General features: G+C 41.7%; 1 protein-coding gene across 8 annotated transcripts in view; it reads left to right on the top strand.

Annotated features, from left to right (window-relative positions):
• RAB28 (RAB28, member RAS oncogene family) overlaps positions 1 to 15,067 on the top strand; it is a 124,992-nt gene that overhangs the window by 86,079 nt on the left and 23,846 nt on the right. For 2 of the 8 annotated variants that reach the window (XM_049630317.1, XM_049630312.1), the window contains exon 7: positions 10,213 to 10,521. The exons of 2 other annotated variants lie outside the window; for them this stretch is intronic. In XM_049630317.1, coding sequence (XP_049486274.1) covers positions 10,213 to 10,506 — 294 coding nt within the window. In that variant the 3' untranslated portion in view covers positions 10,507 to 10,521. Of the gene's footprint in view, positions 1 to 8,134; positions 8,230 to 9,461; positions 10,522 to 15,067 lie in introns of those variants that run through there. 4 more of the 8 variants (XM_049630314.1, XM_049630316.1, XM_049630313.1 and 1 more) reach the window with 4 other exon arrangements.

Here is a 15,067-nt window from a genome sequence, read left to right as displayed (position 1 = left end):
ACATTATGTTTTCTTTATGTCTCTGTTCTCCGTTCTTCTCTAAAACATCCCCCCCCGTAATGATATTAATTCTTGATGTTATTTTATCATTAATTTAATACACAGTTTAATGATGGTATTAATTATTGAGAATTTCTGAATTCTTTCACTATTTCTAGAAATTCTTAGACTAAGAAACAAATGTGAATACCAACAAACAAGCATTTAAAATACCACCATAATATTATGCAATTCACATGTTTGATAGAATGAAAAATCAGAGAAAGAGCCTATCGTATAATGTTAAGCTTTTGGTTTGCTGAGAAGGCAACAAATAAATTACCTTTTTCCTCAATCCCCTCCGCTCTGTCCCCACCCCATACAGCTAAAAGGGTATAATTGTCCTTTTCCCTTTTTATATTTTTCTTTAATTCTTTCAGTGTTCTGTTTCTTATTTTTATGGTCACTCTGTGTGCGTGCGTGTGTGTGTGTGTTTTAAAACAGAGCAAATATCAATTGAAAATTGTCACGCTGATGTGGCTGTTTCTGGGATTTGATTATTATATTGAAACTGTGGAAATCTTTTATTTCTTAGCTTTCAAGACTTATTATGGTAAGGTACAGTGTTAAGATATTTTATGCCATGTAAATTGCTCTCAGACATATAAAAATAGCTACAGTTGACTCTTGAACAACACGGGAGCTAAGGGCACTGACATCACCCTCCGTAGAGTCGAAAATCCATGTGTAACTTTTGGTGTTCCCAAAACTTAACTACTAATAGCCTAGTGTTGATTGGAAGCCTTACTGATAGCATAACCAGTTGATTTTCGTATGTTATATGTATTATATACTGTATTCTTCAATAAAGTAAGCTAGAGAAAAGAAAATGTTTTTTAAGAAAATCATAAGAGGAAATACATTTATATTACTGTATTTATATAAAAAAAATCCAGTATAAGTGGACTGGTGCATTTCAAACCCAAGGTCAACTGTGCTTGGCTTTGGCCCAGGAGGATGGCTACAAGGAAGAGCAATGACCATGACTTGCTTGATTGAATGGAACTTGGCAGACTCCAGAGCTCGAATGATTTCTTCTCCTTTTTAGCTCCTTTTTTTTTTGTTCTGTTTTTTAAGTTTATTTATTTATTTTGAGAGAGAGCGCACACAAGCGAACACGTGCGCATACATGCACAAGTGGGGGAGGGGCAGAGAGGGAGGGAGAGAGAGAATCCCAAACAGGTTCTGCCCTGTCAGCGAGGAGCCTGATGTAGGGCTTGATCTCACGAACCATAAGATCGTAACCTGAGCCGAGATCAAGAGTCAGATGCTTTACTGACTGAGCCACCCAGGTGCCCCTAGCTTCTCTTTCTAAATGATGTTTGTCTCTGGTTAATTAGAGAGTTCATGAGTGATTATCATATTGATCATATAGATGTGGTATAGTGGTGGGTCTAAAGAAGATTTAAAGGAATTTAGTTTCTGCCTTAAGTGAAGAAAATTATGATCATGTACTAGGCATTGTGTTACCTCATTCAACCATCTTCTTAACTCTGTGGGGCAGGCAGTATTTCATCATTTTATGGGCAGGGTATGGAAACTGTTAAGATTGAGTAACTTGATTTCACTGACCTATGATTAGGCAGTGGTGGAGGCAGGATTTGAACTCAGGGTCATTTGAGAATGACGCTGCTCTATTGGAAGATTTGCTGGGCAGGTTGAAGTAGGAGGAAGAAAATGACGGAAAGAGAAGCTCGTGTGGACAAGCTGAAAAGCTTAAGTTATATTTTAGAAGCAGAAGGGCAGTTTGGTTAAAATAAATGACCATTGCATTGTAGAGTGAAAGGGATTTGAAAAACGATTATGGAGATTTATGAATGCCAAGTGGATACATTTTATGTAACATGTAGATAGTAGGAAATCATTTTTTAAAGCTGGGAAATAAAATGAAAGCAGTTTTTAGGTAGGAGTAATCGAATGGCTGTGTGCACACACGTGTGTGTGAGTGTGCGTGTGTGTGAGAGTGTGTGTGGTTGGTAGGGAAAGAGATTGAAGCAAGGAGACTATACTGCCTTCATGTGATAAGGACTGGACTCAGAGAGGAAGGGAAATAATGGATGTAAGAGAGCAGAATCAACAGGGCTTGTGGATCGACTGGATGAAAGAGACAAGTCCAAGATTACTTTGCAATTTCCCTCCTAAGGGGATGGACAAAGGAGAGCCCTGGTGACTGGTGGGCCCTCCCTAGAGTGGAAGGTGTGCTGATACATCGCAGGCAGCCACTCCGGGAGAAAGTTCTCTGTACTGCCTCATCTTCACAACAGTGGTCAGTTTCAAGAAAAACTCCAGAGAGATGGACTAACTTGGGATACTTTTGAAGGCAAAGTTTTAGGGAGGCTTTAAGGTTCTTAGCTCCCTCTCAGTCACCAGAGCCAGATAGCTACTATTTTGACATTAGAGATGGATTTAACATCTAGGCATATTTTTAAAAAAAAAAATTAATGTTTATTTATTTTTGAGAGAGAGAGAGAGCGAGAGAGCCCACCCAAGTTGGGGAGGGGCAGAGAGAGAGGGAGACACAAAATCCGAAGCAGGCTCCAGGCTCCGAGCTGCCAGCACAGAGCCCGACGTGGGGCTCAAACCCATGAACCGTGAGATCATGACCTGATCTGAAGTTGGATGCTTAACTGACTGAGCCACCCAGGCACCCCCTTTTTAAAAAAAAAAAATTATTGTTTATTTTTGAGAGAGACAGAGCACAAGTGGAGGAGGGGCGGAGACAGAGGGGGACACAGAATCTGAAGCAATCTAGGCATATTTTAACTGCGGAGGTATCCAGATGTGTAAATTACATGGCTCTCTATACTTCCTGTACACCTTGTAAACCTTGTTTGTTTAGTGCACCCTGTCATCTTGTTTATTATGTGATGACATTTATTCAATCTTCAGTTTGTTGGTGGCGTTTACTTTGAATTCATTTCTTTGAGAAGGAATTCAAGTTACTAGAGCCCTCCTTTGTTGTGTTTGTCAGAATCCTTTGTGTAGGGAAGCCTCATTTTTCTTTCCTGAATCTGACGAATTTGGTGCCTTTGCCATTTAAATTACTGATTGCACAATGAATGTTTCTCAGTGGAAACATTTTTGAAAGTTTATTTTTTAAAAAGAGATTTCTAAGAACCTTACTTGCAAGCCAGCCAGCTGTGGTGAGCCCAGAGTTCTTTCTTTTTTTTTTTAATTGAAATTTATTTGGTATATAACACTGGATAAACTTAAGGTGTATGACACATTAATTTGATACATTTACATATTGTAATATGGTTGCAGTTGTAGTGATAATTAGCACCTCTGTCACATTACATCATTATCCTTTCTTTTTAGTAGTTGGAATGATTAAGTTCTAGTGTCTTAACAAGTCTCATGATTATAATACAATACTGTTGTCTATCCTCAAGGTACTGTGCGTTTCATCTCTAGAGTCTATTTACTACTCGTTGAAAGTTTGTACCCTTAAACGGCATCTCTTTGGTCCTCCCCATCTCCTATCCCCTGGCAACTGCCATTTTATTCTCTGTTTTCACACGTTTGACTTTTTAAAATTTCACACATAAGTGATACCACACAGTGCTCGTCTGGCTGACATCTCTCATTTAGCCTAATGGGCTCAGAAGGATATCCATGTTGTTGCAAATGACAGAATGTCTTCCTTTTTCGTGGCTTAATACCACTCCATTATATATATTTTCACTACATTTTTTTTTATCCATTCATCTATTGATGGACACTTGGGTTGTTTGAGTATCTTGGGCTATTGTAAATAATGTTGCAATGAACATGGGGATGCATATACCTTTTCAAATTAGTGTTTTTCTTTGGCTAAATACCCCAAAGTGGGATTACTAACTCATATATATGGTGGTTCTGTTTTTTTAATTTTGGGGGGAACCGCCATACTGTCTTTCATAGTGGCTGTACCAATGTATGTTCCCACCAATAGTGCAGAAGGGTTCCTATTTCTCCACATCCTCACCAACATTTATTTCTTTCTTCTTGATGATGGCCATTCTAACTGGTGAGTGAGAGAGAGAAGGAGAGAGAGAGAGAGAGAGAGAGAGAGAGAGAGAGAGAGAGAGGTGGGGCATGGAGGCAAGGCAGGGTGGGAGAGCCCACGCACACTTGTTTTCTGTGTTTTTTATGCCATTTGAAGGATACCTGGGGGAATTTAGTATAACATTTGATAGTGTTTTGTATTATTTTATGGAGAAGGAGCTGGATGGTAGACTCACCAGACACATGGGAATTGATACTTTAGTAATTGAGTTTGTGACATAGGTATTTATAATCAGATTAGAGTCTTAGTTCCATTCAGTGATTATGTAAAGAGATTCTGCTATTTTAGTTCTAACCTGCATTGTTCCTCTCAGGAAGTTCTAGAAAACAAGTTACCAGCACGTTTTGCAAGCTTTGCAAGGAAGGGAAAGGGAAAAAAGGGAGGAAAGAAAGGGCACACAGTTCATTAATACAGCAGACACTGTTTGATGGCCTCCTTCATGCCAGGGACCACAGCAGCGTCTGGGGATACAGAGAGAAATGCACTAAAGTCCTTGTCCTCAAGGAGCTCCCAGAATAAGCGGGGACAGACAGCTATTTAGACACTTAATGTGCACTCTGGATGCCTTTTCCACAATCCCTGATTTAAGCAATAGCTGCATTTGTATCCTTTATCTGTTCTCTGCCCTGCCCCACCCCTCCCCTCAACTCTTCTCCTGTAACATCCTATAAAAGTTAGGACTAGTTGTTAACAGATGTCCTCATTTCCCATGTTGCTTAAGTTTTTGGTTTGTTTGTTTACAAAGTAGTCAGACCTTTAGGGGAAAGAACGAGTTTCCAATTGCTGTTCTCTAAAACGTACAGCATTTAGCTTTTCAGTAATCCATCAGATCATCTAAGAAGAAAATACATCGTCCTGTGTCTTCCTTCTTTCAGTCTGAATTGCAAGGAGGCCTTGCCATATATACTTGGTGTTAAGAGTTCTTAATACATTTTTAAGCCTTGACATTTTTCACTTGCCAGTTAATAAACTGTTGTATTTCTGTTTGGTTCCAACTTGGTAAGCATTAGTTTCTTTAAAACAAAAATTTCTCTCATGTCTGAGATACTAAACTTGCTAACAATATATGTATTCCTTATGTCCCCTCTGAGTATTTTCATACTATATATGAACTTACCTAGTATAGGACCTGGTATGTAGTAGGCATGCTCAAGACTTAACTAAAGTCAGCACATAACTGTACGACTCAAGCACTGTTTGACCCCTGGTCCTAGGGTCCCTCTCTTCAGCTGTATCTGAAAACTGATCTTCCTTAAGGAGCCATGAGGAACATAGATTCTTCTTAACCTACATGTTAATCTTTATAAATTTTTTCAACCTGTTCACAAAAACTGCCCTGGGATTCTTTTCTTATCCTGAACATCCTTGTCTTCCTTGTGAAACGTATTTACTCACTTTGTACATACTACTCTAATTCTCGGATACTGAACATTGCTTCATGGATCTCCATATCATATCCCATGTTTTTCGTTCTCTCCTCGCCTTTTAAAGTTACTTTCTCGTATGGTGTCCAGATCTAAAGGTGGGACTTTAGAGACCATGTATATAAACCTTGTGTTTTATAGACCAGGAGGTTGTGAGCACCAAAGCGGTAAAGTAACTTTCACCCAATGTAATGAAAGCTACTGGCAGCATCTGATGGCACATTGTATGGAAGAAAAAGAAAAGTAGTTTCCTTTAAATTCCTACAGTGTGCAAAGTACTGTGCTTCAAAAAAAATGCAATATCCATGCTTTAAATGGTAATTTACAATTTTGTTCCACTTTGAGTGTTTATCCATCATGATATTCTTTAATATTTTACGTACCTGTGTTCCATGCTAGACTCTTAGGCATCTCAAAACCAGAGATTATATATTATTTATCTGAATGTCTTCGATATCTAGAATAGTGATTGGCTTTGAATGAGTGATAGTGACAGGTGTTTTAGCCTTCAGGGTATGTTTACTCCACATCCTGAACATGACAGACCATGAGTTTTACAATAGTAAATGTGTTGCTGCCGTCTGGATTAAGACACAATTACAGAATTGGCCAAATTTATCTTTAGTGTCTTCCCACGAGTCTATCCACTCCTTACACCGTATGGCCCCAGCTCCTGGGTTGCTTTCTTGCTTGCCCTCTACATAGCTACAAGTTCGTTTCCAGTATCCACTCATAAATACTCTTCGGCAAATAAGGGTTAAGCTGGTGCTCTTTCCCCTTAGGGCCACTTCTTTATTTTGACTCCATTGATTCATAGCAGAGAATAATAGCAGAGTATGCTTTGTGGCTCCACAAGTAGAAGTTGGTGTTTTGTAGGTCACATTTTCTCTGAAAACATCACTGAGTGGCTTGTAAACAAGCTGCCTACTATGAAATCACCTACCATGAAGTTTACTGCATGGAAGTTATGTTTTTCTCCTCATAGAAAGCAAAGTTTTGAATCTGCAGAGCCTTGGTCTAACTTCCAGTTCAGAAACTTCGTATAAAGCTTTATGTCGGACAGCCAATGCCTCCGAGAAAGATATTGCCTTGTTAGTTCTCCGTTAATTTGATGAAAATTAATGGTGAAAATCCAAATCATTTATGTTAGTCAATACTTCAACCAAAATGTTTTGACCACAGGTCAGTAACCTGGTTGTGTTATAGGATAGGGTTTAAACAACATTGCGGAGGATTAATGAGTTGCTTACTGATTATGAAAATCCCTTTTCTTTATTGTAACCCATAGTTTGGCCTGAAACGTTTAGGTTTGAGGAGGTCAGATAATGGTGTTCAACGTTAATACCTCATGTGGCAGTTGGTAATGCTTCTGTTGATAGCATCAGGCCAAATGCCTAGTAAATCATGAGTCTTGTCCAGAAGTTAATGCTGCTTGCTAGAGAACTGGAGCGGAGCCCATCCAAGGCTAATGTACCAGAGCACCCTCTTGGTTTACTTTCATTTGTTTGTCCACAGTCTCTATAAATGTCGTCACAAACAGCTGCCCAGATTAACATGCTTTTCAATATGTGTTAATAGATCCTATTATGAAGAGAGTTCTTCTGAAATCAGGTATTTGAAATCGTAAAACAAGAGAGGGTAATTTCAAGTCTACCACACTTGAGGGCATGTTTATCATACCTGCTTGTGATACGTTCTCTTCTCATCTTCAGGGTCATAGCGATCCAAACCGAGCAAACTAGTTGTGCTTTTTCACTTAACCAAACACTTAGATATTTGAAACAACAGCTCTTGGGCTTAAATATTGTATGTCAGGAGTTTTGTTTTTAAATGATAGAAAAGTATGCTTTGTGCTTGTTTACTTCTATATGGAATTTGGAAGCGTGAAGGTAAGGGTTGTGTGGGATGAGGGAATGAGCATCAAAATTAAATCTTTGACAAGGAATAGACATTATTAAATGTAAAGATCGTGACACATGGCTTCCTCGGATTTATGCATCCTCTCCCCACCTTCAGAGAAAATTAATTACTCCTTCCCCTGTGTTCCCACAGCGTAGTATAAGTCCACTAGTAGAGCACTTATCTTGTATGGCAATTAGCTATGTACGTGTTTCTCTGCCCATTAAGTCCAGAGCTCCTTGTGAACAGAGCCTGTGAACTCCCCCGCGCATTCCCAGTACAGGATGACTGGCACAAAGAGGGGTCTTCGGTAATGTCGAAGGAGATGGAATTAAGTACTTTCACTGCGCTTAAGCATAGAAAAGCCCTGTAATTCCTTGCTGTCCTCTGAAATTCTGGGCACTACGTATATTATGTGTAACTGTGACACCAAAAATGGAACTCACAGCTCGTCTGGGAGGGTCAGTAGCCATGTCTATTTCAATAACTAAATAGAGTTGCAAAGAATTACGTTTCCTGGGTCTTTGTTCATTTTCTTTCCTTTTATATGCATATATTCTGCTGTTTCTTTTGTGACGTGTTGAAAGTTATGTGTGTATTTCTTTTTCTCCTTTGATGCCCCCTTCTATTATCATCATTGAACATACTTTCCATTTTTTTCTTTCTTTCTTTCTTTTTGTTTTTCTTTCTTCCTCATCTTGTTTGTATCGTACGGAATTGGCAGCATATTGTCAGGGCAGAAATAGTGAAGTACCCGGAAGAAGATAATCAACGTACCAACTCTGCTCAGAGTAGAATCTGTTCAGTACAGTAGTGCAGGTATTAATGGGTAAATGATTGCAATTTGGGGGAGGAGGGCGGGAGAACTAGCAGTTGCTATCTTGTTCTTTATTCTGAAGTTCAAATGATTATTGTACATTATTGGGAATTAATATTGTGTGAGTCCTGTTTTAGAACTTTGGAAAATTGATTCTTTGCCAGGACACCGACAAATTAAACAAGGAATTGGAACAAATTAAAATAACATTTCGGTTACTTTCAAACATATTTGTCTTTATAGTTGTGTTTATTGCATGTGCAGTGATGTGGAGAATTGAGACAGTTATTTCATTATTCACTCCTTCCCATTTTTCCTGAAGTAACGTGGTAATCAAAAGAGTATTTTTAAAATTTGCCTTGAATTACCTTTCTTTGTCTGCTCGTGTGTGCAGACTTAGTAATAGAGTTGAGAACAGTAAAGGAGCTGTTTTAATTTAAATTATTACTTAGGGCATAATTGCTAAATTCATCATTGAAGATATTCCTTGAAGTGTGGGTTAGAGGGATGGAAAGAAGAGTTAAAAGTGTCTTTTGGTTTAAATTATTTTAAAAACACGAATCTGAGGTAATCTTCTAAATTTTTCTTTCTGTATTTTGTTAGAAACATTATTCATAGCCCAATAGTGAGCTCTTTGGAAGTAAGTTAGGGATTTGGGAGGAAAGTTTTAAAAATTGGGCTGCTCAAAACATTTCTCCTTTATATGTGACTCCTATTTAACATTTACACATTTTCTTACTAACTCACAAATTGCTGCAAACATTCTAAAAAAGTTACGGCTGGAAATAATGTCTATTTAAATATTAATAAATAATGACATTTTTACTTCGAAATTATGAGGTCTTACCTATGAATTAAAATATGCTGAATGATTAATTTTAATTCTTTTGCCTTAAATTATAAGGCATGTTGATTTGTCAATTTTTTATTAGACTTTTGGTGACCTCAAGTTAGCGTCATGAAACCAGGGAAGACTCGGCAAGGGAATTAATATTCCATCCTTAAAAAACAAAAAACAAAAAACAAAAAACAAAAACCCACATCCCTCTCTCCCCACCGTCTGAGCTCTACATGAGTTTGTTCTCTGATTGATTCTTTTAATATCCGCTCCGGCTTCATTTATGATGTCTGTCATCAGGAGTTCACCAGAGTTCAGAAAATAAAAATATACTTTAAGGAGCTCTTTCTAAATGTTCTGATGTCCTGATAATGACTCTGTTTTCTTTTATGACAGAGAGTGGTGAAGGCAGATATTGTAAACTACAACCAGGAGCCCATGTCAAGAACTGTTAACCCTCCTAGGAGCTCTATGTGTGCAGTTCAGTGAGCACAGCTTGCTTTTGTCCCCGTAGTCCTGGCTGCCCCTCGCCTCTGTGTGGGCCCGGCGCCTCTGGAAGCTTGTGTTCTCCGTGGCCATCTCTGTTGTTCAGTTAACGCTTTCCTCTCAGCTCCCTCAGTCGGCCGCAGGCCGCTCCCTGGCCCAGACGGAATTCCACTTCTGGACGGCACACTTGGAATCCGAAATGGCCCTTCTCTGGACTTAGACGGCTTCACTGGAAAAGAATAATGTTGGTCCTCTTTACGTTCTCCCTTCTCTCTCACCTGATGTAAACTTTTTTAGACAAATCTCAAAACTCCACGAGTCTTGGTCAGCAGCCAGGATTTGGCCACGGCACGGTTTCATTCTCTTCTCTGAACTCCTACCTGGCAAAGTACGCGTCAGAGTGCAAACATTTAAACAAGTAACGTATTTTATCTACAGATACTTCAGAAGGCATTCTTTTGCTATCTCTTGTGAGTGAAAATATCTAAAGTTGTATCCACCTGAAAATGCTTGAAATAAAGCTCTAATAGATCTATTTTTTTCATTTTTTAAAAAAAGGCCTAAATGGTTTCTATAGTAGCTATAGCTCACAGAGTAGTGAGTATTCGATATTGTATTTTTATTACTGTATCATGCTCATGGTATATTGTGTACTACTCAGGTTAGATGGCTTTGTGAATTTGGAGAACTGTCCAGCTGGTGCTGCACGCGGACGTGGTCCGGCGACCGTGCAAGAGCCCTCCCAGGACGCGTCACCACTGCTGTTGGATCATTGTGGGTCGGACTGTCCCTGATGTTCAGACGTTCTTCTGCAAATAAACTCATTCCAGTTACTTTTCGTGGGGGTGTTTTTCCTTCTGCCGTTTGCCTTGTAGTGACAGTAAACGGTGTGTTCGGGTACTGGATGAGCGATCACGTCGCGTTTCCTAAGCGTTCGGTCACTTCGAATTGTTAGGTTGTTCCGTTGGACGGATTCGGGTCCAGACCCTGCAGCCTGGCAACGTCAGGGGCTCCACCCTCCACCCGTCTGCCTTTCCTCCTGCCGCCGGCCTGTGCCCTGCCCGCCTGCGCACAGGCCGAGCGCGGGCTCGCCCCTGTGTGCTTCTGGAGGCCCTGCCCTCCCGTCTTGAGGTCCAGGTCCCTCTGCCTGGCCTCCCTCCCGCTCCAGATGTCTGCCTCCTGCCAGCCGGCCTCAGGCACTGTGAGGGCCTGGCTCTGTTTCTCTCAGGCCCGGCTGTGTGGTGTTTTTCGTACTGAGGCACGGTGTCTGGCGTAGTGCTTGCTTCGTATTCGCCACACGGAGACAGGCACGGATGCCGCCCCGCCACGAAGCTGGCCCTCGTCTGCACGGCCCACATTCCGCGTGAGCGCCTCTTGGATGGCCGTTCCCCCTTCCCACCTTGAATCATGGTCACTTGCGTCCTTGTGTTTTATTGCTTACGAAGCCATGAGCCTGTGGAAGGACAGTCCAGGTCTGTCCCGGGAGTGTCTAAGGGGGGTGGGGGGGTGCCTCTCTCGGGGGAGACTTACTGCCACAAGTACGCGCAGAAGTCTTGGACACCTAATTTTACAGCTGTAAGGGATTTTTAGAAAACTTGTTCTTTCGTATCCTGTGTGGTTGAGGAAACTGAAGTTTGGAGAGAAGAAGGAGCTTTCCCAGAGGTCATGGGATCAAAGCTAGACCCGATAGGAAACCTGTCTCGAGGCCAGGGTGACCCTTTCTCAAGAGTGATTTGAAGTTGAAGAAATTTAAAAAAATCGTGACTTCTGTAGTCCTCAGGCAACAAGTCCACCTTTCTCAACGGTGGTTTCTTTGTTTTTTATTTTCTAGCAATTAAGCAGCCTTTTCAGCCTTGCAAGGCAATAAGCCCTTCAAGGTATTTCATTTTATCCTTCCCTTCAGCCTCTCCTACCATGCTGGCCAGGCTTCGACGGAGACTGTATTCTCCCTATGTTCCTCAGGAGAATAGAAGTTTGAATAAAAGAGAGCTCAACTCTCAAGGATCTTACAATCTAATAGGAGAAATGTTTGTTGTTGCTGCTGTTGTAAAAGCTGTGATTAAATCTACTATTAAACTAAACTTGCCCAAGACGGTACGTTCAGCAGGAGATGAAGCCATGCTCCTGCGGTCATTTCGTGTTGTTTTTACGTCCGTGTGAAAACTGGAAGATTTTTCACAGTTTTTTTTTTTTTTTTCCCCCTAATCCAATTACTGCAGCACTAAAAGGTATGACTTGAAAAATATATATGATTGTACAAGCTCAGTGCTGCACGCATTCTAGCAAAGGCAGAGAGAAGTTACGAAAGGTCTGTGATCACACCAAAGCACTTTAGTTGTATGTTTATAAAGTTAGAGCACCGAAGGGGACTGAGCTGGAGCAGGAGGGAGAATGGTCTTTGTAGGGTTTGCTTTGTCCTGGACATTTTCAGGCACTTGTCACATGAGCTATTTTTTTTTTTTTTTAATTTTTTTCTCACATCAGTCTGCAACATGAGTATCATTGCCCTCATTTTACACACGAGGGCCCCAAAGCTGAGAGGGAGTGGTTATAACCAATTCCCTCCTTGAGTACATGGTAAAGCCAGGATCCGCACAAACCATTTCTGAGACAGGATGGACAAGGCTGGGTATTGATTTTGGCTGCCTTCCATTTGTGCAGATCACAAAGCTGACCTCCTTGTGGGGAGTTGACCTGGCCTGAGTGTCTCGAGAAGTAGTGATGTCCACCACTGGTCCCTCCACCTTTGCACACCGGCCACCTAGACCACTAGCGTCGTCCAAAGAGGCTGGTGGCGGTTAAGTTTGCCCTCTATCCCTGACTTGAGGACAGAAAGTGTGCCCCCCACCCCCACCCTGCGCCTTTGGTCCCATCGGTTTTGTCTTCCCCAACTAAGCTTGACCCATCATTGAGAGCCTTTTGGCCCAAGGAGAGCAGGCACAGCGAGCATGCAGTGTAACATATGGCCAAAGCAGATTTCTGAATTCCATATTACAATTTTCCCCATACCTCGGGTTTTATTTTTGAAAGAAAAAAGTAGGATTCGTGCTTATTTTACTTTGACTGTTACCTCTCCTGTCTACAGTTTTTAATTTAAAAAATTACAAGTCTTTCCGTCTAGTTTTAGGCACTTCGTCTCCTGAAGACACATGCTATAAAGTTTCAAACGCATTGTGGTCACTTCTGTTGCTTATTGAACTTTCAAAAAACACAAAAGTTTTCAGCCAGAACTGGTCATTGGATGCTGCCTTTCAAGTGCACCCTCTATTATGTGTGGCAAACCGCTCTGGAGTGGTTTTTGGAGTGGCCCAAAGAACTCCTGCGACTGCTTTATTATTCCAGGAGGAGGTAAGCCAGGGCCCTTTAAAGTCGATCGCTGAAACAATGTGATGGAGCATAATAATTTGTGTGTCAAATTTAAAACTAGAGAAGTTTTCTGGCCATCGCCCAGGCTAGTGATTGCTGTAATGTTGGCCATCCTGGAAGACCGTTGCAAGACTCAAAGGCCGCGGAAACGCAGACCTACCGAGCATTCTGGTAGACATCTGTTCACTGCCTCCCCAGCAGCCACGCCACCACACCTCCCACAGTATTCCCTGGTTGCCTGGTGGAGCCCTCCTCCATTTCCAGTCACTCAAAGCCCTAGGAGTGGATCCTCACTGGCTCGAACCCATTAGGATATTAATTTTTCCTGGCCTCGGGGATTGGCTCAGATATGAGTGGATAACTCCATGAAAGTTAATGAAACTGGAGGGGACATTTGCTGAGGTTTCGGAAAGAGAAAAGAGAAGAAAAAAGTTTCCATCCCCTGAGGTTTCCAGATGACTCTTTGCCCACTGGACTTGAATGAGCAAGGCTATGGGCCCGAGCAGCCATGGCAGCTGTCTTGAGAACACAGAGCCGGGGGGCTGCCCAGGTACGGAGCTGATGTCAAGGGAGCAGAGGTGACGAGCGGGAGGGTCCCAGTCCCTGAAGTGGAGTCCCGGATCCAGCCATGCCACAGATTGTTTTAACAGCGTGACTCAGTTTCCTTTCTCATTTCAGCTACTGTTGATTTATTCTTTTCTTAATTCTTACATAGGCAACTGTTAGGTACCGGGGCCTTTGCTTGGAACCAAAGACAGGGGTGAACATGATCTGTGTTTTGTCCTCAAGACCTTAGTCCAGGCACATGCACGACTCTTCAAAGTGTAATGACCCTGTTGAATGCCTCAGTGAAGCCAATATAGGAAGATGTGGCTTAGCAGTGTGTGTGGCAAAATAAGGATTTCAGATAACAGGAATCAGAGTCAACGGTGGGAAATAATCACCTTCAAAAGCTAATGTTATCTTAGGCTACATTAATGCCAAGAGAGTTTGTTCTCAAGGTGGTTTGTGCATACAGATCATCCAGAGGATCTTGATCCAGGAGACCCCAGGTGGGGTGGTTCAAGGTTCTGCATTTCAACAAGCTCCTAAATGGTACTTCATGCTGCAGGCTTTTGGATTACACTTCGCACTGTAAGGAATTAGACCATGCCTGCAGCATTTTCCCCCTTCCCAGTACCCCTCTTTAAGAGGATGACAGGGCATGTTCTGATAATGGTGAGGGGATCCGGTGTCCTAGGAAACAGTTGAAGGAAGACAGTATGCTTAATATGGAAAAGGGAAGGCCTCAGAGAGACTCTGATCATACTCTCTAAGTAGGTGAAACACTGTAGTTTAGAAAAAGATGAATCTTCTACTGTAGAACCTATAGGACCTCAGAAGTAGGATGGGTAGGCAGAAGCTATAGAAAGATTTCAGTCCAGGTCAAGAAAGAACCTTGCAAACAGCTGCTTCCCAAAGAAGACATTGCTCTGTGGAGTGTGCCACATTGCAGGGCTGCAAATTCGTGGGCCATCAGGGACTAGGTAGATAAATGAATGAATAAAGAATGATTAAGAATGTATGACAGTAAGGAGTGGGTATTAAGCTGGGGTGCTCTGTCTAAAGCCATTCCAATCCCAATTTTTAAGTTCTATCTGCCCAATAAAACCTAGGTATAGACAGGGCCACTTCTAACCCATCATAGAATTGTTGGGCCAATTGGACAAACAAAATGTTCCTTTCTCAAGTCACTTTGCTTCCGTCCTAAAGAAAGTTGCCACACTATTTTGTTAGAACAAGGCATTTTACTGTGCTGGAAAATGGGTGATAAATCTACTATACTTGTGATATGAATGGCAGCCTACGGGTGTGGTGCATTCAGTCCTTTGGTGGCCGGATTGCCACCCTTGTGACTGTAAACCTTAGTGTCTGGATGTAAAACTGATGGAATTAGGAGGGAGAATTATTTGTCAAACTTCTACTTAGCAAAACCCTGGTGTTCATACTGGGCCCTAGGGACATGCGCTGCCCAGGGATGCGTTCTCTGCCCTCAGGTTACCAGGGCGTCATGGCATCCTGGGTGTCAGGAGAGAAGCCGTGCTGATAAACAGTGTGAGGGGCGCTGAGGGTAAGTAAATTCTGTCTGGACGGCGTGAGGGAGCGGTCAG

This window comes from Panthera uncia, chromosome B1 (assembly GCF_023721935.1).
Source record: "Panthera uncia isolate 11264 chromosome B1, Puncia_PCG_1.0, whole genome shotgun sequence".
Classification (NCBI taxonomy): Eukaryota; Metazoa; Chordata; class Mammalia; order Carnivora; family Felidae; genus Panthera; species Panthera uncia.
This window is presented reverse-complemented; position numbering and strand designations above follow the sequence as displayed.